The sequence below is a fragment of the Elgaria multicarinata genome, chromosome 2 (genome assembly GCF_023053635.1).
Source record: "Elgaria multicarinata webbii isolate HBS135686 ecotype San Diego chromosome 2, rElgMul1.1.pri, whole genome shotgun sequence".
In the NCBI taxonomy this organism is placed as follows: domain Eukaryota; kingdom Metazoa; phylum Chordata; class Lepidosauria; order Squamata; family Anguidae; genus Elgaria; species Elgaria multicarinata.
The window spans coordinates 66,409,081-66,432,700 of NC_086172.1; the positions used below are offsets into that span (position 1 = coordinate 66,409,081).

The following is a 23,620-nucleotide window of genomic DNA, read 5'->3' on the forward strand; positions in this document are numbered from 1 at the left end:
GAATTCTTGTGAAAAAGCGGGGATTACTGCTGGCTCGACAGAGGGGGCCCCCCCATGCAAATTGGGCTTTATAGTCCTGGAGAGGGAGCACTGTTTCAATGTAGAAGGGATGTTTTTTTTTGTGTGTGTGTGTGTGTGTGTGAGTTTTTTTGAGCCTTACTACTTTGCCTTATATGAAATGTGTATTTCATTGTGTTTTGTGGGGTGGGGTAGGGAAATAAGTGACTTGGCGTTTAGGGTTCAGCCCCTATATCTGTCTTGTACTCAGTTTCTTGGCCAAGTTACTAGTCTCTGAAGCGCATTAGTTTGCCTTCTGTGAAATAGGTGTTAGAAAATTGTAAGATCGAAAGAATTATTTTGCGTTTTGGAGCTCAGAACCCTCCTCTACCTTGTACTTAGATTATTGGGCAAGTCTCATCAGTTTGACTTCTGTGATATGGGTGTTTTGTGACTGGCCATGCCCCCCCATGGCAGCCATTTTGTGAGGGCACCCATGACACTTTCAACATTCCAGATATTCCCTAAAAGATTTAGGATTCCTGCTCAAAGAGCTGGTTGGAAGTTAATACATACTGTGCAAATCAGCATCCCCATGGTACTTCTCTTATCACTCAGATGCATGTTTATACAAGTCACCATATGAATCATGGTTACATTATTGTGAGCTTCCACAGTCATCCTGATGACTGTCATTGGCAAAGATTGGGAAGGTGGAAAGAGAATCTTGACATGATGTCCCTACTTCTCATTGTGAGCTATAATATAGTTTAGACTGGGAAACACGCCATGGGGATTCTCAGTTTTGTGATTAGGCTAGGGTGTTGGAGGTGCTGGGGCAACAGTGATGTAAAAAGTTCTCTCCCCATTTGCTGTTGTTGCCTAGGTGGGCCCACAGTGGCTACAAGAGAATAGTGCCTCCACCCTGACCCTGGAAGCCTCCAGGCCTTTGTATCCAAAGAGGTCAGTGGCTTCTCACAGGGGCAGTGGGTATTAATGGTATCAGAAGGACGTTCTCTTCTGTTGCACTTGTCAGGAGCAGACATGAGGCATTGGGGTTGCTTACTGATGTGAGCCAATCCACAGATGAAACAGAGCTCTCTGTTTTTGACCCCTCTATTCTGCTTAAATTCAGATTGTAAAAATCTATATTTTCATTCCAGTAATTTAACTTATGAGTGCTTCCACTGATTTTTTCTACTAGCCTAATTGTGAGTCATTGCCAGTGCTGCGATAATGAGAATTTGGGGAGTGAATAATTCAGGGACTACATTCAGCCATAATGAAGTATTAGATAATAAATTTGAGGTTTTGAGGTTTTAGACTGGGTTTGGGAAGGTAAAGAGTAGGTGGAAACCAGGCTATATTCTTTGATAAACCATAGGTGATACAGGCTAAGGCATTTTTATTCAGACAAGCTTTTGGTCCTAAAACTGACTTGTCAGTTGTTGTAACAGGTTTCAGCTGACGGGTGTTGTTTGTTTGTTTCTGGTGTGTGTTTTAACAAATGTGCTATTATATTTTAATTATGATTTTTTTATTTTATTGTTTGTGATGGAAAGGTGGGGAATAAATCTAATAAATAAATAAAAAATACAGTATTCTGTGTACCCCAAGGAAACTGTTTATATCATTTCTTTTATAATTTTTAATGCTAGTGCAGATAAATCTAAATAAATAAATGCTGAAATGTAACAGTGCCCCAGAGCACTTTCCACATTTTAAAAAAATGTATGTGAATGAGATGGCAATGACCTGAAAGTGACATTGAAAAATAATAGTAGTAGTAAACATGGTTACAGGGAGTAAGTTCTGCTGAACACATTGGGGAATACTTCAAAGTAAAGAAGGCTGCATTGCACTGTCAACGTATGTGCATTGCATTAGTTTGAACTTGTAATGCTCATAAAGTTCTCATTCCTGTTTGTTTTCTTCTAGATGTAAAGAGTAGCCAGCATACTTTTAGCAACATCAATATAGAAAAAAGGACCACTCAGACTGAAGGTACATTCTCTACTGTCACACTCGTCAGGGGTGGAGGTGGCACGTTAGCATCCTTAACGAACATGAGCAAATCCACAGATGCAACAGAGCTCCCAACATCTGATTTGGAAAACACCAGTTCCTCAGTTTTAACATCTTCTACTACATCACAAGGTGGAAAGGAAAGTTCCTCATCTACAGAGATGGATTTTACAGAATCTTTAAAAGAGCCTTTACTTACATATTCCTCCAAAGCGTCCATTTATTCATTTTCTACAATAGATTTTTTAAGTGAGTTTTTCCATTTTTGTTAATGCTTCAGTTAAAACTCTGCTAGAGACCCAGCCATGCTTTCATTTCCTGCCTCTTGGTCTCTCTGTTTAGTTTCTCTCCATTCCCACCACCCCGTTTTTTTTAAAAAAAAAACTTTCAGTGACTAATACTTATTCAAATGTGAACCATGTAAATAGAACTTTGCTGTTTGAGGGCAACTCAATGCTTTTTGTGACAAATAATTTCATATACAGTTCTGTTTCCAGTGACAAGCATGTTTGTATGTATGTATTCTTAAATACAAAAATACAAGCAGCTGCGATAGATGCAACAAACCTGCTTGTCATGGAGCTGCCCTGAGGTACAACACTTGCCAAAGAGACAAGCCCTTTTTAAATTGGCCAATGGCTTGTCTCTTTTACAATGTGAACTGCAGTGGAGTAAAAAGCCAACAATTATCTGGCTGTTCATATTGTTGTTTCCTTGGCACTTGTATTCCTTGTTTGTACTGCAACTTTGAAAACTTCTTTATTACGATATTTATGAAATTGCAGGCTGTAAAATACTGGTGAGGCATTTCTGACTCTATAGCAATACTGTAAAACAGTTCAAATACCCACTGGCTATAGATGTTGCTATCTGGTTTCTGAAACAACGAAGTGTAATATTTTCATTTAAAAACAAAATCCATGCTAGCATGTATTCAGCATTAACCTTATGAAAAGACTCCATCTACATGCAGCTCCATGGACCCTACAGAATATTGGCAGGTTTGTTGAAACTCATGCGGGATCTCATTTCTAGATCCATCATGCACTGGATGCCATCCAGAGACAGACATGCTTTAAATCTCATTGCAGACAAAACAATCTAAGCCTGTAGCACCAGAGTAGGCAGCTTGCGTCTCTCCAGATGTTTTGGCCTAAAACACTCATGATCCTCCACCATTGGCTATGCTTGCTAGGGGTGATACAAATTGTAGGCCAAAACATCTGGAGGGCCACTAGTTGCCCACCCCTGTGGTATCAAAAGTATATAAGGATTAAATGCTGAAGTCCACATTAGCAGCATATTTCTCTGGACTGTGTACACACTTGGATGTCTTTCAAGATCAGTTGTTGTATGTGTTTTTCCCATCATATTTAATCTCATTTTAGGCACTGGAAGCAGTCTTCAGACGGTTAAAGGATCAGTTGAAGAAAGAAGGCTTTCCAGTGCTTCTACAGATGGTGTATACCTATCAACTACATTTACGCATGGTGGAGAAAGGACATCAAGGTCTTTACCAGATAACAACACTTCCTCTGATGCAGTAGCCAGTAGCACTTACAATACTGAAACTTTCAAGTCTTCAGATCCAACTTTGACCTTGACTTCAGTGACAGAGACAGAAAAACATAATGATTCATTAAGTGAACTACTATTCACTATGCCTTCTACTGAGCACACACATGAACATTCTTCTGTAGTTCCAATGTACTCATCGTCACCAAAAGATTCATCAAGTGAGTTTTCTTTAAGACAAAGAATGAAGGAAGAACAGACTGTACTCACCATTGTTTGAATTGTGTATGTCCATGTGTACTGTAAATAGGAACATTGATGATGATGATGATTTATTAAATTTCTATACTGCCCAATAGCCAAAGCTCTCTGGACAGTTTCCAAAACATTAATATACATAAGTTTTACTTCGCATCGTCTTATAACTAAGTATTCCATTAAGGGTAGACAGCTTTTTGCAGCTTTTATAGACTTAAGCGTAGCTTTGATTCTATAAATAGGAGTCGTCTCTAGGAAAAGTTAGCAAATACAAATATAGATCGGAGGCTCTTATTAATAAAAACACTATTCAGAAGTCATGAGGGTCAGGTTTCTAACCCTCTTGACAAAATGTCTGCTATGAATTGTATGATTTCTGGGTTGGTTTTTGCAAAACAGAATTTGTTTGGCCCAAAGGACGTCTGGGGTACAGTACTATTTGCAGTATTCCCTTGGCAAAACTGTAGGTTTTGACTTAATCCAATGTCTTTCGAAATGGAAGTCAATTTATAATTCACTGTAGCACTCATTATTAATTATACAGTTTCTGATAGCAAGCTCTTTGCTGTGAGTGTAATTTTAAAATTTCATTTCTAAATTTCTGTTTCAGCTATTGGAGGTGATCATTCAATTAGCAGCTCAAGGGTTTCAAATTCTTATACTGAAAACACAGTCAGTTCAGCACCTTTCCGCAAAGGAGAAGAGCAAACTGTACAGGCCATGATTAACACTACATTTGCTGAAGCAACAGAAAGCACCTCATTGTATATGGAAAAGTACAACAGCTCAGAACTAAATCTTTCCTCTCCAGAGGTATACTCTAGAACGACTGATCTGGGTATCTCTGGACCTTCAACTGAGACCTTTCAAAGTCTTAGTTCATTGAGGATACCAACATATTCTTCCTTCCAAAGTGAATCTTCAGGTTAGTTTTATTTGTACACTGCCTTGCCTGCCAGAATCAGGCAAAGAAAAGACTATATATTTTCTCTGAGCATGTAATGCAGGGGTGGGTAACTTTAGAGGGTCCAGGGGCCAATTTCCATCCCTTGGCTGCCACCAAAATTGGCACTGATGAATTTCAGTGGCAAATCAGAAGCGAGAAATAGGCCTAGTTTTTGCTTTAAAACAAGATGCATGGGGAGCATGTAACTTGTTTTTAATGCAAAATTGCACTCTGAGAGTCCTGGTGGCAAAGTTGGTGACACACTGGGCACCATTTGGGGGTAGCGGAGGAGCAAAAAAGAATGGGGTGCCCTAGGGACGTGTGTTCTCCACCCCTGATGTAGGGCAGCATGTTTCGTTGGATCATATTTTGTTGGTGGAACTGGATGAATACAGAGATTGAACCTGAACCTGAACTTCTGAATCCCTGCCTTCCATTCCTGCCTGGATGCAGGGTTGGAAATGCTATCTTTATTTTACCATATTGTTTTGGTGCAATATATATTTGGTACTGAAAAGACAGTAAAACTCTGGTGTTCGATGAAGTAAATGAATGGTTTAAATACTTTTCTTTCAAAAATGATCCAACGATTAAAACAATAGTATATATTTGCCATGACCTTTGGTTGGCACAGTAAAATCCATTAAATGTTTGATTGAAATAACTGGCAACCTCTTTGGCTGGACTGGATCACTGGACCAAACAACAAAACACTAATTTTGTTTGCCAGCAGCAACAGGATAACAGCAGAAGAAATGGACCTATTTTATCTTGTGTTGGCAAAACTACATCAGTGTTATCTTGAAACACATGTAATAGCAGTAAGGATAATAAGTGCTGGTTTTCTTTTCTGATCATTTATTTTCATTGATAGACTATTATAGATGACATTTGTTGATATGGCCTTTTAAAACCTGAATATGAAGCTCTTTGTCATGACCTGTGCTTAAGACAATAAGGATGCAATCCTATGCACATTTAGATGGGGAAACATCCTACAAGTCCCCATACTGGCTCGGGAATGCTGCAAATTGTAGGACTTTCCCCCATCTAAACAAGCGTAGGATTGCATCTTAAATTGATTACAGTAGAATTTTTTTTAAAAAAAAACACCCCACAAAAATAGTGTTGAAAACGAAAGGTAAAACTAAGAGAGATCCTGTACTAAGCAAAAAAGTAAAAAAGGAAGAAAGAAACCTTATGCAACAAACATCTTCAAGCAGTGGCCAGACACTGAGGCCCTTTGTTAGGTAAATCCACCAGCTGTCATGGTGTGGGAATAGAAGGTAAGGGGGGTTCTTCCCCTTACCTTTCATTGCCAGCTAGAGGTGGGTTGGCACCATGCACCAAGCAAGTTGTTGAATATATGGTCACTCCTGATGATCTCAGCAGCCTGCACCCATGCCCTCCACAACCATGGACCTGCACAGTGCTGGCTGTAGTATATAGCTCTCTTCTATCACCTCCTGGTGACAAAAAGTATGAGTGGGAAAGCCCCTCCCCACTCTATTGCCACACTGTTGTGGCCAGTATTTTAAACAGGTGAACTGCTGTGGCAGAGTCAGGGATGAACAGGTCTTCCTGATAAGGAAGTGCCTCATTCTGGGTAACACTGCAGAGAAGTCCCGTTCCCACATTTGCACCAACTGTACCTCAAGAGACAAAGGGATATGCAAGAGGGCCTCACAAGTTCATCTCACAGAGCAAACTGCCCATCCAGTCCCTAGCCAGGAATACTCTGGACCAGTGGACCTAGAAGAATTCTCAATGGTAACACCAAGGTTGCAGAATTTATTTTCAAGAAGTGCCTGCCAACCTTAGAGGCTTATTCAAGCATTGTAAAAACATTCCTGCTTAGGAAATCTTGTGGAAGTTAGGATGAAATAGTTGTTGACATTAGTTACGAGATTTTAAAAAATGCTTAGCTTTAATACTGTAAATTGTATTTAATCTATTTGTTCTTGTATTATTATTATTATTATTATTATTATTATTATTATTATTAGCCACCCTGGCCAGTTGGAAAAAGTAAGCAAAGGGTGGGGGAAGCCAAAAAAAGAAATAAATGTATAGAGGGTTTAGACTTAAATGACCCACTGACCGATTTACAACTCAGATTTTATGAGCAGCTCAGCACAGTAATATGCATTATCTATTCCTTACTGATCACTTGTTGTCCTCAGCAGCCTCATGTTTAGGAGCATCCTCAACAACAACAAAAAAGATATAGGCTGTTACTATCTTTGTTAATTGCCATTAATATTGCTACCTAACATGACTTTTGTCTAGTTTTTCCCCGTGAACAAAGTTATGAATTACATAGTAGTCCACCATCCATCCCAAGGTAGTTAATTCACATAAAATGGTGGTGACACTTATCAATAACAGTACTTTGCTCCTGTGTTTGATATTTCTCATATCACTAGAAATTTCATGTTAATAATCATTCTGCTTGTGTTTCAGACACTGGAATGGACTATCAGCCAATGAGTAGCACTGACACTGGAAAAAGAATCTCTGATTCTCATACTGACAGCACGTACATCTCAACCACCTTCACAAGGGGTGGGGAAAGGACGTTACTGTCTATTTCAAACAACAGCACATCAGCTGACTCATCAGAAAGTTTTACTTCTTATGCAGAAATTTCCAGCCCTTCAGAATCAGTTCAGTCCTCCTTTTCTGTAACTCAGAGTAAAGGAAGTAACATGTCCTCAAGCACCATGGATTTCTCTGCACCATCAACAGAACCTTTGGCTGTACATTCCCCGAAAACACCAGGGTACTCTTCTACAGTGAGGGAGCCACATACTACTCAGTTTTATTCAGAATCTCCATCAACATCTCCCAGCACTTTATCATTTTCATCTTCCCCTCCAACGTCACCAACACAGGATGCACTTCCAACAACTCAGCCGCCAACTTCGTTTTCGTCATCAGAATCCCCTCTTCCATCATCTTCCTCTGCTTTCCCATTATCATCTCATCTAACCTCTTTAATAACATTTTCACCCAAGCTGTCATCTACAGCGCTGCCCACGTTGCTGCCATTGCCATCTTTATTGCCTTCCCTTTCTTCAACACCTTCATCATCACAGTCTAGCGAAATTCTTGAAACCAGTGCTTCTATAGCTGCATCTGAAGAAACAACTGGAATAGACTCATCCACCACTGGAAGTCCTCACAGCAAGTACAACCAGACCGGGAGGTATCCATTGAAGGATAGTACTGCTCCGAGGTCAACAGGACCTTCTCCTCTCCTGAGTGAAACTACTGAACAGCTTACAAACCATTCTTCACCAGTGACAATCTCCCTAGAAGAAACCAAGGACTCAGAAGGACAAAACATTTCTTTCCCAGGAACCAGTGCTGAAAAAAATGTTCCTGTTTTGCATATGTCTCCCACGTCCTTGCCGAAAACTACCACAATTTCTGAGACAGCGAAAGCAAGAACTTCTACTTTGCCAAGTACAACCACTCAAAAGGATTTGGTGGAGGTAACGACAGGAAAGAACCTTCCAAAGATAACTCACACAACATTAGGATTGTCTACTTTGGCATCAAGCACAGATTTTTCAGGCACTACAAAGCCTCACAAAGTTCAACCGCCCTCTCCTACCAAAATATCTCACACCACTGGAATGCCCACAAAAGGGATAGAAAAAACCAGTGCAACTACTGTTAAAGTCACAGAGCATGTTATCACTTCTACCCATCCTCCTAAAACGTTTTCTTCTAGCAAAGCCACTGCAGGGCCTTTTTCTGCTTCGCCAGGTCCCACCAAACCAACTACAGTTGTACGGTTACAAAGCCCAAAGGCATTTCCAAGTTCCCATGGAAAAGGTAAACCTTCTTTGAAATGGCTGACAATGGCTGCAGCATGAAAAATGAATTTAATGTTGAATATAAATGCTCATTTGGATGAGAATTCATTTCGTAGATTTTTTTTTAAAAAAGTATGAAAGTGGCTGTGAGTTTCATAGATAGCTCTACAACACTAAGAGTGATTCGAAAAAGGCCATAAAGACCACCAACTCTAGCACCCCACACAGACTCAGTAATGATTTGGAGATTGAGTGGGGTGGGAGCCAGATAAGTTTTTCTTTAAACAAATCCATATGAAAAATATATAAATGACCCATATCAAATATATCTACAATAAGTATTTGTAGGAAATAATAATAATAATAATAATAATAATAATAATGTACATAGTGCTTTATTACAAAGCGTTGTACAATAAAGGTAGCTGTTTACAATAAATACAATCATCCATTTGACTCTAAATGCAACTTCACAGCAGAAATATCCCAACAATACACTACAACAATATACTAAACAATATACTAAATACAAGTTTACAGCAGAACAGAGCAGATAAGAAAAAATAACTTGGTTGGAAAAGCATCTCTCCCCCTGAAGCAGGGCCTCCCCGACTGCAGCTCCAGCCTTGTTTTTAAAGTCTCCAGGTGGGAGTGGGGGAGAGGGGAAGGGAATAGGTGGAACAGCTCACCTTGATGGTGCAGCATCTCCCTACAGAAGCAGCACCTCCCAAACTTTGGCAGTGTTTCTTAACAACAGAAAACATCATCTATACTAACAGTGAACTCAGGTGCTGAGTTATGACAGCTATGTAGTCAAAACACAGGGCTACTGAGAAACAAGAGGGAGGAATCAGTATGCTTGAGGGAACCTCAAGGCTTGCAGAAGTAGAAACAATCTTTTGGGTGGGGCACCTAATAATGCTGTTTGCTTGCATGGCATAGTTTATGTGTATAGCTATTTTGTTGTGAATCATTGAATTTGCTCCTTTAGCAAAAATAATAGATCAATATTTGGCAGCAATATTCTCCAGCCTTTAAATGAGGTAGGAGTTTGTGGTCTAAGTCATCCCCACTATGCCTATCATATGAAATCCCAGTTTTGTCCATGTTATAAAGCATGGCCCTCTAGATGTTTTGGCCTACAACTCCCATGATCCCTCACCAATGGCTGCATAAAGCTGATGGGAGTTAGGCCAAAACATCTGGAGGGCCACAAATTGCCCACCCTTGATATGAAGCTATACTGAGAAGTGCATCGCTTCCTTTTGGCTTGAAAGTGTCACTTGCTGGTAAGACTCCACTGGTGTTTCGCCTGATGGACACCATTTCCAGCAGAATGAATGGAAACTGGTTTCTTATCTGGGTTCTTTGGGAACCAGCAGTATTCCTGCATAGGATGGGTCTGGACTGTGTGCTTTTGCCACTGAATTCTGGAGTGGCATATGTCACACGTAGCTTCGTTTGTAATTCTAGATATCAGGAGAGGATGCATAATTTTATGAAAGATAAATTTATTGCCTTGATAATTGAATTTGTAGTTGCATAATGCCGTAGTTGCATCTGATGATCCTGACGTAATTCTTTAAACATTTTATTTTGCAGCCAGTGTGTGCACCGCTGATTCTTGTCTTAAAAATGGGAAATGCATTACAGACGGCTTGACGGGCAAATTCCAATGCCAATGTTCAGCTGGATGGCAAGGAGAAGACTGCAGTATGGGTAAAGGAGAAATAATGGCAGCCATTCACACCAGTGTTTTATAATGGTGGATCCTCTTGTTCTGGATCAGAAATGGATGTAATTAGGGGTTGTAAAGAGCTCTAGACAGTATGAATGAATACTGCCACAAAGGATTTTGTATGAAGTTATATGCTTAAGAAATATTAGTAGTAACAAAAAAGTAAATGTTTAGAAACTTAAAATTTTAGCTTTATAGGAGAAAGAGCAAGTAAGCAATCTGGAAAAGTTGTACCTTCCCTCAAACCCAAAAGTATGTGCAGTTTAATTGAAGACTATTATAATGGTGTGAAAGGGGAACTGAAGACCATCTAGCCATACCTACATGCTGAGACTGTGTATCTGCCACACCTGATAAATCTAAGCAGTGGACTATATGGATGGCCAGTTTCTGCATTTTTGGCGAGCTCCTTCTTTTACCAGAAAGTGGCCCATAGCTTAAGTGGATTTTGCTGTATTTGTTCTACAATAAAATCATTGCATAATGAAATAGCCCACATATAAGCACTAAATGAGATTACAGCCTCCAATGCATAATTCAGGTCTAATGCATATTACACTCTTAATAAGAGAAGATGTGTAACAAGCATATGTTTGCCCACATTAGCCTCTGGAGGAAAGCAGCAGGCTTTCTTCCCAAGTGGCAAATATAGGCGGCAGCAATTGTAGAGTGTTTTTCATCAGTTTCCCATCAGTTTTCCCTGAGTTTCTGGCAAGGAGAATTTCTTAGTGTTTACAGTTGTCTTATCTAATTAATGAGAAGCTGAGAATGGACTGAACAGAGGGCAGTGCTGCAGGTGGTTCCACAGTCAGCAAGAAGTCTCAGACCAGCAAGCAAGCCTAACCCAAGTCTTTTTGTAGGAGTCAGAAAGTATTGCCTGGCCTTTTGCTAGTGTGTTTGATCTCCTTTGGTCAGAATTGGATGGAGGTTGAGTTCCCATAATCAAACTATGGAGTTTGTTACCACAAGTTGTAATGATGGCCACCATTATTATTTATTATTATTATTATTTATTTATATAGCACCATCAATGTACATGGTGCTGTACAGAGTAAAACAGTAAATAGCAAGACTCTGCCGCATAGGCTTACAATCTAATAAAATCATAGTAAAACAATAAGGAGGGGAAGAGAATGCCAACAGGTACAGGGAAGGGTAAGCAGGCACAGGGTAGGGAAAAACTAACAGTAGAAAGTAACAGTAGAAGTCTGCACAACATCAAGTTTTAAAAGCTTTAGGAAAAAGAAAAGTTTTTAGTTGAGCTTTAAAAGCTGTGGTTGAACTTGTAGTTCTCAAATGTTCTGGAAGAGCGTTCCAGGCGTAAGGGGCAGCAGACGAAAATGGACGAAGCCGAGCAAGGGAAGTAGAGGCCCTTGGGCAGGCGAGAAACATGGCATCAGAGGAGCGAAGAGCACGAGCGGGGCAATAGTGTGAGATGAGAGAGGAGAGATAGGGATAGCCAATTTGGATGGCTTTAAAAGGGGGTTAGGCAAATTCCTGGAGGAGATGGCTATCAGTACCTACCCGTCCTGTAGCCCTATGGTACCTCCAGTATCAAAGGCAGCCTATGTACACCGGTTGCTGGGGAATATGGGCAGGAGGTTGCTGTTGCATTCATATCCTGTTTGTGGGTTTCCTGTCAACAGCTAGTCGGCCACTGTGTGAACTGAATGCTGGACTTGGTGGACTCGTCGTCTGATCCAGCATGACTATTTATGTTCTTATGCTCTTATACCTCTATATACTGCAGGCTTGAGATGTGACAGTTGCTCTACTCAGTCACTCACTTTGCAATAATTCTGTTCCTTTTCCTGTTGCCCTTGTGGCAGCTGCTTTCCCCTGAGCAAACGGATACATTGCCCTTCTACAGGCCTTTGTTTTTCCTCTTCTGTTTCAGATGTCGATGAGTGTCTGTCTAATCCATGCCCGGCCTTGGCCACATGTACTAACACACAGGGGTCATTCCAATGTATGTGTTCTCTGGGCTACCGGATGGAAAAAGGAAAGTGCAATTTGGGTAAGAGAGCTGAGGGGCAAAAAATAAATCTTTTGATTCTAAAGGGATTGCTTATGTTACCAGAAATACCTTTAACTTCATTTTCTTAATTTGTGATCCTAGTTTGATGGCTACTACTTTATGACACTATGGAATTTATATAATTTCACACTTCAAATGCTCCTTGGTTTCATAGTGTAACTGTGAGTTAACCGTATTCTTGGCAGTCTCCCTTATCTAAGAAATTAGGCCTAACTCTTTCATTACCTCTTGGTATGATGCTTCTCAAGTTACTGAATGGTGTGGATTCAATCCGTGTGTGTTCAGGAGCAAGGTGACTTCTGGGGCAGGGCATTCGCTGACAACAACTGCCTCAGTTGTCATGGAAAGAATCACACAAACCCGTGTGGGAGGAGCTTCACACACATGGATCCTCATGCAATTCAGACCCAACACAAGTCAGTTTTCAGTGGCCCTGATTACATTTCACAAGACAAGGTAAAATAGCTGCAATCAGCAGGACAGTTGGGAGAGGACAAAAAACCTGCTTCTCCCAAAATGGGATCACCACGTTCAACGAGCAGTGTTAACCCTCTTGCCAAGAATGTTCTTAAGCACACCCCTTTATTTTCTCTGCTGTAAATGAATTGCTGCCATCCATACATATTTGCAAAGTAAACCCTGCACGGAGGGACATCACTGCAGCTGGAGCAAAATGTGCCTCCAGTTCCTGATGCTAGAAAGCCTGGCCTCTACTGATGGGGCATCTCCCATAAGACATGTGCCCCTGAAATGCATGGGCCTTCTCGCCACCTCCTTGATATACCTAAAATAAGTGAGCCTGCTCTCTCCCGTCCACCCGTTATTAGGACAGGCATTTCAATAGTTAAGGAAAATGGAGATCTATTCTGCATATTTCAAAAGAGGCTAATGGAATTCTCTCTCTCAAAACTATTACCATTGTTATTAAGCTTTCTGCATTGCAACAGTAGCTGTACTGGTCACAAGCAAAGCTTCCAAAGGATCGCAATGTATGGCGTCCGTTTGTGCATGGAAATGCCAGGGATCAATCTATGAGTTAGCTGCTTTTTATTTAAAGGGGGGAAAAACATCAGGCAATATCTAGTCTGGCCCTTAGAAACAAAGTACCCATATTTAAATTAAAAAGTTTCTGTTTCCTTGTTACAAAGGAAAATTGCTTTTCGGAAATTGAATTCGTGTGTGTCTATATGGAAATAATAGGGGTGGTGGGGGTGGTAATGACGGAATATAGCCCTAGTGTTAACTAATAAACTATCCTCTTGTTTTCAGTAAGAACATTTGTTGGCCAGTTCCCATTAACATTTAACACAACTGGGAGGTACTCAGAGCTTCATCAAGTTGAAGAAGACATCATAAACATGGTGAGTGTTGAAAGCTACTTCTGTATAGTATGTATTGAGAGCAGCTTTCTGGAGGCAGAAAGATGCTTCTGAGTGGCAATTTAGGGAGAGAGGAGTCTGACACTTTACAGGAGAGAATCACAAGGCAGGGCATGAGGGCTGTTAGCTCAGCACCACAGAGGTGCGCAGGGGCTAAATGGCTAGTGGAGCTCACTGTGGGCTCTGATAATGCTGGGTGCAGCTAGTCACTCCACAGCCGCATGGTGCTGAGCTAACAATCACTTCTGACTCCGGGAAAGGCCTTTGGTGCCATTCTCCCTTTGTAGCTCCCTTTGCAGGAACTCGTTTTAATTCCAAAGAATTGCCTTTGTCATGGTTTGTACAACAAGCAACAAGAACTGCAAAACGGCAGCCTTCTCTCTTTGCCAGTAAAAGATCCCATCCACTGTTGCCTTTGTAGAGTCTCTTGAGAGATAACATTTAACCTGAATCCAAAACGTTTTCTTGCAGCAGCAACAACAACAACAAAGACCTATTCAGCTTACTTTATTTGGCCAAAGCAAAATACTAGATTTGCAGAAATAGGCTGGCAGCAGCAACACTTGCTACTCTGTTTTGTGGGCAAATATGAAAAAAGTGGGCAAATAGATGCTTCAACAGGTGGTCTCAGAACATGTTGAGATCAGATTCATCGGCTCAAGAAAAATAAGCAGGATGTTGTCTCGCAATCTCCCTATTAAGTTTTCCAATCTGTAACCTGGGTACAGTTGGACCTCTCTATAGTACAATTCGCACTTCCACACATTAACAGACATGGTAGTAATATACTAAGTTGAAATATGACATTTTTTCCCCTTCAAACCGGTACATTTTTCAACAGAGTAACACCACGTTTACACATGTTGTCAGTACATATGTTGTATCTCAGATGCACATTTCATTGGCATTGACAGACTCTAAATGTGAGGGAGCTAATATCAGGAGCAAGAAAACTCCATTGTGTCACTTTTAAAACATTGGAGCAGTATCACATCACTCACCCTCTAAAACAGAGGCTCTCTGTACGTCAGTGAAGACAGTTTTGTCTGGTGACCTAGGGGCTGTCTAGACACCCTGTCTATCCTGTGGTGGCTGTGTAGTCGCACTGTGTTTTTTATATAATGCAGCCACCAGCTCACAGCCACTATGGGCTTTTTTGATGAAACAGAATGCTTAAAAAGTAGCTGACTTACTACGGCTTTTCCCTTTGCTGCGAGGTCACCTCCATCTGTCGGTGGTGTCCTTGCTTCAGGTTCAAACTTGGGTGGGGTGGGGGTGTTCCCGGGGCAGATCAAGGCCCAGGGTAGGACGTAGGGCAGAGAGCAGAAGTTTGGTGTGACCAGCCAAAAGGCTGCTGATGCTGCGACTTTTTTGTCCAGAAAGCGCACTCTTCCTCCTGCAATGAAGATTAACATTCCCACCCGACAGCTGCGATACCACAGGGTTTCAAGGCGTCATCATCAAGACACGGCCTTAGCTAACCTGGCAGGGAAGAGAGGCCACTGGTCTTACCTTCAATTTCCAACATGTGGTGGAGCCATGGCTCAGTGGTAGAGCACCTGCTTTGCATGTAGAAGGTCCCAGATCCAGTCCCTGGTATCTCCATTTTTTAAAAAAAGGATCAGGTAGCAGGTGATACAAAAACAAACAAACAAAAACCCCTCTGCCTAAGCTAGATGGACAAAGTCTGTCCTGATATAAGGCAGCTTCCTGTGATACTGATTAAAGGTTATAACAGAAATTAACTCATTTCATTTATTATATTTCTATACCAGTCTATAGCTGAAGCTCTCTGGGTAGTTCACCAAAATGAAAAGACTGAAAACTTTGGCTGTGCTACAGCCCAAGGAAGATGTCTTTTAAAGATGTGCATGTTCTTGGAAAGCTTGGATGTGTTCTTAGATCACATCCTAATCTCCAGAACTCTTTCTCCATCCTTTCTTCCCCTGCCCTTTTCTCCTATGACCCATGAGGTCCATGTTATTTTTTAAATCTTAGTTTGCACTCAAACCTATACTGTGTGCTTTTACAGTTAGCAAAACATCGCCTGTTATTCAAGGGTGTGAGCAGAACTGGGTCCAGATTTGCGTGGGTACTTGGCATGTCCCCCACAACATCATGCCTCCACACCTTCACCCCACTACAGTGGTGGTTCCAGTTCCTGTATCGTCCTATCAGTGCCTGCTTTTGGCAGGAGGAGGACCTCCCGGCAGTCAGCAGGCAGGCGGAAGAGGAGATGGAGGGCACCTCTTGGCCATTAGCAGCTGCCTGGCCAACCTGGGTGCAAGTGGAATCTCAATACAGCAATACAATAACTACCCTTCTTCTTCTTCGTTTCTTTTCTTCAGCTAAACGAGTCACTTACAACATTGCCTGGCTATTACAGCTCAACTGTTAAGGCATCAAGGTAAGGAGCATGAAGCAGTGAAACAGTCGTCTTTGGTGGCACCGTTTGGATTTGAACTCTTGCCCCTCCCAACTTTGACATAGTTAGGGTCAGTGGAAGTGAGTGGCTCCAATGTGAGTGGGACAGCGAATCCGCTCCGGGTTTCAGTCAAACCAGTCAGAACTCTAAAGGAGCTATCCAAGATGTAGAAGCTCCTGACTGAAACCCAGAGTGGATTCATTGCTCCATTGATGTCAGAGCCACCACTTTACACTATGCTAAAACCACCCTAGTGGTAGTGTTTTTCTACCCTCTGTGGGAATGGTGACGCAGAGTTTACATTTTTTCACTCTCTCTTCAGGCAATCCGGTACCATCCAAGTATCTGTCTTGAGCACCTTTTCCTTAATCTCCAACGTCACCCTTTATGAAATTGTCAGCACCTTGAGAAGCCATATTCGGGCTTGCAAAGCTCCCACAGAGACTTGCCAATTCATCTCTAACCTTACACTGCTCTACAGAGGTAAAATTCAATGTTTGAAGATTGTGGCTTTTTTGTAAAGTTTTCAATACAACTTTCTTTTCTTTTTTTAAAGCTTTCTTTCTTCCAAACTTTCTTTGAACAGCGTTCCCCCCCCCCCCCACACACACACAGACACTGGAGCAGAAGTCATCTTGAAAGCCTCCCTAGTATAAAATACAGATTTCAAGCCTTCTTCCAATATGTGTGAGAAGTTTACCTCTCTATGAAAACATTCCTGTAAAGAAAATGCAGGAGACTCTGTGGCATTACAGTCATTGTGTGCAGGCTTTTCATCTCAAGAGATGTGTCAGTGAATTCTGACTACATAGCTTGAACCTATTGAAATGATCTGAGCGCAGTTCTTAGAGCCGCAAAGGGTACATGAAACGGACAGCATGTGTGTTTTCTTAAAACATATAAATAAATAACAGTGCTAAAAATGGGTTAGGTCATAGCAAAGTTTATTTGGCAACTATATTTTTCAAGGATACTAATCTGTTAGCAGAGAAAGGGGATTTTTTAAAAAATGATTACAATTTGAAGTTAGGAAGTTACAGTTGCAATCCTGTACCCACTTATCTGCAAGTCAGCCTCACTAAACTCAGCAGGATTTGCTTCTGAGAAGTCATGCATAGGGTCATGCTGTAAATGGCATCTCAGTGTTTAACCCACATGTACAGCAAACCCAAATAGCACAAACCCACCACCACCATCCCGGAAAAAGTGCTATTGACGCAGCAGAATTTCCAGTGTGGGTGGGATCCTATTTCTTTAAGCACAGTTTTCTCCTTTTTTAATTTACAATAAATTTGCAAGGAGGCAAAACATTTTCTTTCACTATAACTTTTAAACTTTGCATATTATTTAAATTGTTGTTGCTTCAACTGCTGCTTTTAAATTTTTTGTTATATATTTTATCGCCTGTTGTATTGCAATTGTTCTTATGATGTATGTGGCCTGTCTATAGGGTGACTCATAAATTGAATAAATAATAATAACAACAACTTGACTGGTAGTAGATGCTAGATGGCGCGGAATGCATTGTATTGAATTTGAATCAGAAATGAGCCAGTGGAAGGCTCTTATTCAAGAGAGGGGGCAGGGCAGGGAACTTCAGAAACAAACCTTTTTATACTTTCATCCTTAATGTTAGCATTATCAGAGAACATTTAATTTAAGTTATTTCCTTTCACTACTCAGTGTCTTGACAAGATGACAAGGAAGTTTTGGTGTAAAGAGAGATGAGAAACTGTCTGGGTTTGGAAAATCAAGGGGATAAAAGAAACCATCATGGCTTCTTCCCCCCCCCCCCCCGCATGCCACGTGCTTGACCGCAGTTTGCATAATTACCTGTGATCCAGCGTGGGTTGCCATGTTGTCCAAACTGGGTGTTGGGCATAGCGGGGGTTCTTTCTTACCCTGCCACAACCCATGGCTTTTAGCAGGGGTTGTGGGGTTGGTAAGAAATCACACTCTCTTGGTTCAGATGACATGGCAACCCACACTGCATTGTGGGTAATTATGCAAATCACGATCATGCACATAACATGCACAGGGGCAAGAGGAGAAGTCATGATGGCTTCTTTTAGCCCTGTGATCATCCAATCACCCCCATTCAGTGTATTCTCAGTTTCACATTGATTTAGTGGAGGCTCTTAGAAGCACATGGGTTACTTAAAGGGAAAGCGGTCTCTTTAAATTCCAAATATTCCAAACTACCAGCTGCAATTTTAGCTCCTTTGACATTGCATAAAACAAAGCCACATTGTTGTTCTTAATTTGAGAGATGAGCAAGAATTGTACCGCTTGGTACTTTATGATAGCATTCCGAAGAGGAACATTGTACTCAAATGAATGGTGTAAACAGTTTCATCTAATCTCAGTTTGGTATTTGTAGGGAAAGAGTCCAGTCAAGGTGCACTTTTTTCCAGCAATGTCATAACATTCTTAATGTTCTTTTTGCAATAGTTGGCGGCCTGTGTAAACACAAAGATCCGGAATGCGACAAGGAAACCTCTGTGTGCATGGACTTGGATGGCATTGCAGTTTGCCAGTGCAAGCCTGGATACTTCAAATACAACAAACTGGATCACTCATGCAGAGGTATTGTGCCATATGCAGCCGGATCGCTGAGGCTCGCCTTTAATCTTTTGGTTCCAGTTCAAAGGATTTTTCTGCAGATCAACATGATTTCTTGTATTTCTTTCCTTGCTAAGGAGACCAGGCCTCTGAAAAAGTATTAAGAGCTTATTAGGTTTCCTCCTCACAGTACTGGTTGTTCTACCGTAGAAATTGGGGATATTGTCTCCTGCTTGTTCTCTGTGCAGCAATAACATTATCTTTTTATACAGCATGCTGCAAGGTCCCATGAAAAGATTAAAAGGGGGCAAGCCATATGATATGGCTGTGGTGAAAGTTCAGTTTTTCGAGATGACATCGTGAAGGTATTTCTGTCTCTGTTTTGTCTGATCTCCAAGGGAAGTACAAAGATAACTATTTTTTATTATGGGTGAAAACTTTACATTGTTCCAAATGAGCTGACACAAAGTGTCAAAATTAGTCTCAAAATGCGGATAACATAGTTAGACACATGCGACAATACTAATTAATTATCCTGTTGAAGGTCTCTTAGATTAAATTCAGTTCAATTCAAAATAAAAGATTGCCTTCTCTGCACGTTCAGGGACTTCCTGCTCTTCCATGCTGATTAAACCATATGGATATATCCTAGATCCTGTCTAGATTTCAGAAATATAATCTCACTTTTTTCTGTTAATGAAAGTAGCCACTTCCATTAGACTCCACTCCTCCCTGCATAACTTGGGAAATATAACATCTGCGATCACTGACAAATGCCTTCTAGTTTCTGCGTCCTTAACACATGCTGCTCACCTGTGATGATGCCATGTTCCACATGTAGTCTGATCTAACTGGGGAAAACCTTTGGGTGGCCCCCATGATGTAATCCTGGAGTTCTGTTGCTGGGGTCTTTTGCAGGATCAGTTAGTTATGTCTGAGCTGGCTTTGAAGTAAACTTAACTAATGGCTAATTTGGTGCAGCTGATGAAAACTAGGGTGATAATGGCTTCCCTCTTAGCTCTGCTACACATAAAAGTTCCACTAGCTGTACTGGAATTTGACAGAAACGATGTGAAAAAGAGAGAGTGTATCAAGTTAAGGAAAGACTTGGGCTGCAATCCTAAACACAGTTACTGGGGAGTAAGCCTCCACTGAACTCCATAGGACTTACTTCTGAGTAAACATTTTTAGATGTTCTGTTATTTCTTCATTTATTCTCCCTAGATTGGCCAACTAATGGACATATATCTGCAGCATAAGTTGTTTGTTACCATTCCAATCAGAACATTAATACCTTTATTCCTCAAATCATAATACTCTCAAACTTTGATGACTGGAAATTCTGCTAAGCAGTAAAATATATTCCATCTATATCTCTGAGATTTGGGGCCTGTTTGCACAACATGCTAACTCACACCCAGTGATTGACTGTGTGTTGCTGTTGACCGGTGGGATGTTTGTTAAACTATGAGTTAGTGTGTTGTCTGAACCCAGGACATTTTATGGAGGGTGGCTTTTAACCATGCAGTGTGGCTCATTTTTCTCAAGTAAGCCACCTTGAGAACCCATGGTTTATTCTTGGGTTGTTCAGAGTGGTTAACAAGCCACACTTCATGGTTAACAAGCCACACCAACATGTTAACTGAGGAACAAGTAGGGAAACAAGCTATGGCAAACTTGATTGTCTGGCAGAAGTACTGTGGGTTGTTCGGCAAACAAGCAACCCATGGTGGCTTTTTTACAGGATGGCTTTGTGTGATGGGCAAACCTGCCTAAAGTGTTGTAGAGGCTTCCTTAAAAGCAGCATCTACAAGTTGACCAGCGCTGTGGTGTCCAGAAAACTGAGTTAGAGAGCTGTAGCTGTGTTTTATGTTTCAGATATAGAGAATCAGAGCATTTTAAGACTTAGAAGGGACTTTGGAGATCATCTGCAATCCGCTGGTCAATGCAGGAAACTTGCAACTATAGCAGCCTTGACAGATGGCTGTCTAGACAATGCTTAAATACCTCCAGTGAATAAGAGTTCACCACCTCCCAAAGCCGTTTATTCTACTGTTGAACAGCTCTTAGCATTACAAAGTTTCTCCTGAGGTTTAGCGGAAATCAGCTGCCTTCCAATTTCCACCCATTTGTTCTCATTGCGACCCCTGCAACAACAAAAAAGTCTGCTTCATCTTCAGATATTTGAAGGCTACTATCATGTCTCCTCTTAAACATCTCTTCTCCACTCTAAACATACTTAGCTTTTCAATTCTGCCTTGTAGGACTTGGTTTCCAGACCTTCACCACTCTGGTCACGCTCCTCTGATCACACTGTCAATAATTTTCTTAAATTGTGGCACCCAAAACTGGATGCAATTTGAATTACTAGCATATTGTTTTCATAGTGGTTGCCCACTTAATTTGTGGTCATTTTGCATTTATCCTGCTATATTCTAAAAATGGTACCTACAGATGTGAAAAAGATGAACTAATCCTCTCTTTAAAAAAAGAAAAATCTATAAACTTTTCCATCAGACAGCTTTATTTCCTGTTATTGGACTTAGGCTGCAGTACAATACCTACTTTCCTCTATTGAATGCAATGGGACTTCATTTTGAGGAGATGTGTATAAGAAAACACATTTTTGTCATGATATGGTGGACTACTTTAAGATTGTTCTTTTAAATGTTTGAGACAACATTCGTAGTGTACAATAGGGATTTACAACCCATGTCATTTATTAGCAAATGCTACTGGAAGTTGAAGCTACATTAGGGTGACCATATGAAAAGGAGGACAGGGCTCCTGAATGTTTAACAGTTGCATAGAAAAGGGAATTTCAGCAGGTGACATTTGTATATATGGAGAACTTGGTGAAATTTCCTCTTCATCACACCAGTTAAAGCTGCAGGAGCTATACTAGAGTGATCAGTTTTAAAACAGCTTTAACTGTTTTAACTGCTTTAACTGTTGTGATAAAGAGGAAATTTCACCAGGTTCTCCATATATACAATTGACACCTGCTGAAATTCCCTTTTCAATACAACTGTTAAAGATACAGGAAACCTGTCCTCCTTTTCATATGGTCACCCTAAGCTACATGTGATACAGAAGATTCAGAGCCCTATATCCTCACTGCCAGCTCCTCCCTCTCCTGGTCATGTGCCGGCTCATTGTTTACAGCTGGATCTCCTCTGACATCTCCCTCCTCCCAAGTTGCCCCTACTACCCTTGTGATAAAGCAGGTCTGGGCAATTTGTTGGCCTCCAAGGTTTTGGCTTACAACTCCCATCACTAATCATGACTGCTATATAATGCCTCCAGTATCTGTGTTGGCTTTTTATATGTTTGTATGTAAATGGTTTTTACACTATGCATAATATATTTTCAATGGTTTCTAATCTTTGTAAACTGGCCGGAGAGCTTTAGCTGTTGGGCGGTATAGAAATGTAATAAAGGAAAAGAATGATTAATCCCTCCTCGCTGGCTAGGGCTGATAGCAGTTGCAGGTCAGGACATTTGGAGGACCACAAGTTGCCAACCTGTGAGATCAAGCCTCTTGGCAACCAAATGAGCACTCCTACATCTATTTTGGCTTGCCTTATCACTAGTCCACTGCAAGCCATCTTTGCTTTTGTGGTTCTGGGGCCCAGGGAGAGAATTGGGGATTGAGTCAGTTCTCATGATGTGACTGGAGAGGTCATCAGGGGACCTAGTTAAGTCATTCCTGAGACAAGGCACTGTGGGCTGCCTTAAGACTGTACTGAGTACTTCTAGGTCCTCAGTTGTACTTGGATTTGCCATTCAGTCTAATGCTTCCTCCTCAGTGGAAGCCTCCCTATACTCTGGATCCTGACAGGTGTCTGTATTTCCTTCAGTTAAAATGGTAACCAAAAGCAGCAAAGTGTCAAAATTAGTCTCAAAATGTGGATAACATACTTTGACACATGGGCCAATACTAATTAATTACCCTGTTGTAGGTCTCTTAGATTAAATTCAGTTCAATTCAAAATAGTAGAAGCATAGTTGGGGGTGGAGTTACTTAATCTTTTGCCCTCTAGTGATTTTCTACTCAAATTCATTCCAGACTGGTTTTCTCCATGCAGAGGAAAAAGATTAGGGTACCTATATCTTTCTTCCTTGTAAGTACACATATAGTTGTTGGGGTGATTTTGAAAGGAAAACTGTCTGGCGGGCAATGGCCTACTGACCCCCATCTCTGCTGTTCCCCTACTCAACATTGCAGTCTCCAGGAGCTGCTTTTGGTTAAAATATTATTTGAGAGAATTACACTGTGATTAGACTTTAATCTGTGGCACTGTTGTGGATTAATAGTGACCTCTATTGGTCAATTGGTTTAAAGGCACCACATTACTTGTCAAGACTTTACCATCATTGCTTGCGGGCCCCCTCTTCTTGCTTACTCTCTGGACAGATAGTTACATCCAGAACAAGAAGAAATGCTCTCTTTTGTATTTCTCATACCAACAGTAATATTTGGTCATGTGTAGTATAGATACTGTTACTCTAAGATCAATCCAATACAGAGTTGCCTGGAACTCGTTGTTGTTTGCATGTTTGTTTGTTGTGTGTTCATTACATGTGTGACATTGCACCAAACTATTGGTGGACAGATGATCAAGTTACTCTGGATGTGTAGAGAACATCAGCAGTCCATCACCTTATTTACCTCTTTAGGGGCTTTAAACAGCCCCAAACTAGATGGATCTGAGGTTATTTGTGTGTAGACTGTAAGAATTTGTAGACCCACTTGTGTTTTTTCCCTACCCTGTGCCTGTTTACCCTACCCAGTGCCTGTACCCAGTACCCTACGCAGTACCCCCTCCCTATTGCTTTACTATGATTTAATAGAATGTAAGCCTATGCGGCAGGGTCTTGCTTTTTACAGTTTTACTCTGTACAGCACCATG

At 41.0% G+C, this 23,620-nt stretch overlaps 1 protein-coding gene across 5 annotated transcripts in view; it reads left to right on the plus strand.

The window, feature by feature from the left end:
- The window catches only part of HEG1 (heart development protein with EGF like domains 1), a 49,058-nt gene that overhangs the window by 15,201 nt on the left and 10,237 nt on the right, over positions 1-23,620 (plus strand). For 4 of the 5 annotated variants that reach the window (XM_063116650.1, XM_063116651.1, XM_063116654.1 and 1 more), the window contains 10 exons: positions 1,936-2,271; positions 3,411-3,758; positions 4,406-4,720; positions 7,205-8,584; positions 10,168-10,284; positions 12,201-12,320; positions 13,611-13,702; positions 16,069-16,127; positions 16,468-16,628; positions 18,597-18,731. In XM_063116650.1, coding sequence (XP_062972720.1) covers positions 1,936-2,271; positions 3,411-3,758; positions 4,406-4,720; positions 7,205-8,584; positions 10,168-10,284; positions 12,201-12,320; positions 13,611-13,702; positions 16,069-16,127; positions 16,468-16,628; positions 18,597-18,731 — 3,063 coding nt within the window. The remainder of the gene's footprint in view (positions 1-1,935; positions 2,272-3,410; positions 3,759-4,405; positions 4,721-7,204; positions 8,585-10,167; positions 10,285-12,200; positions 12,321-13,610; positions 13,703-16,068; positions 16,128-16,467; positions 16,629-18,596; positions 18,732-23,620) is intronic. The other variant, XM_063116653.1, reaches the window with a different exon arrangement.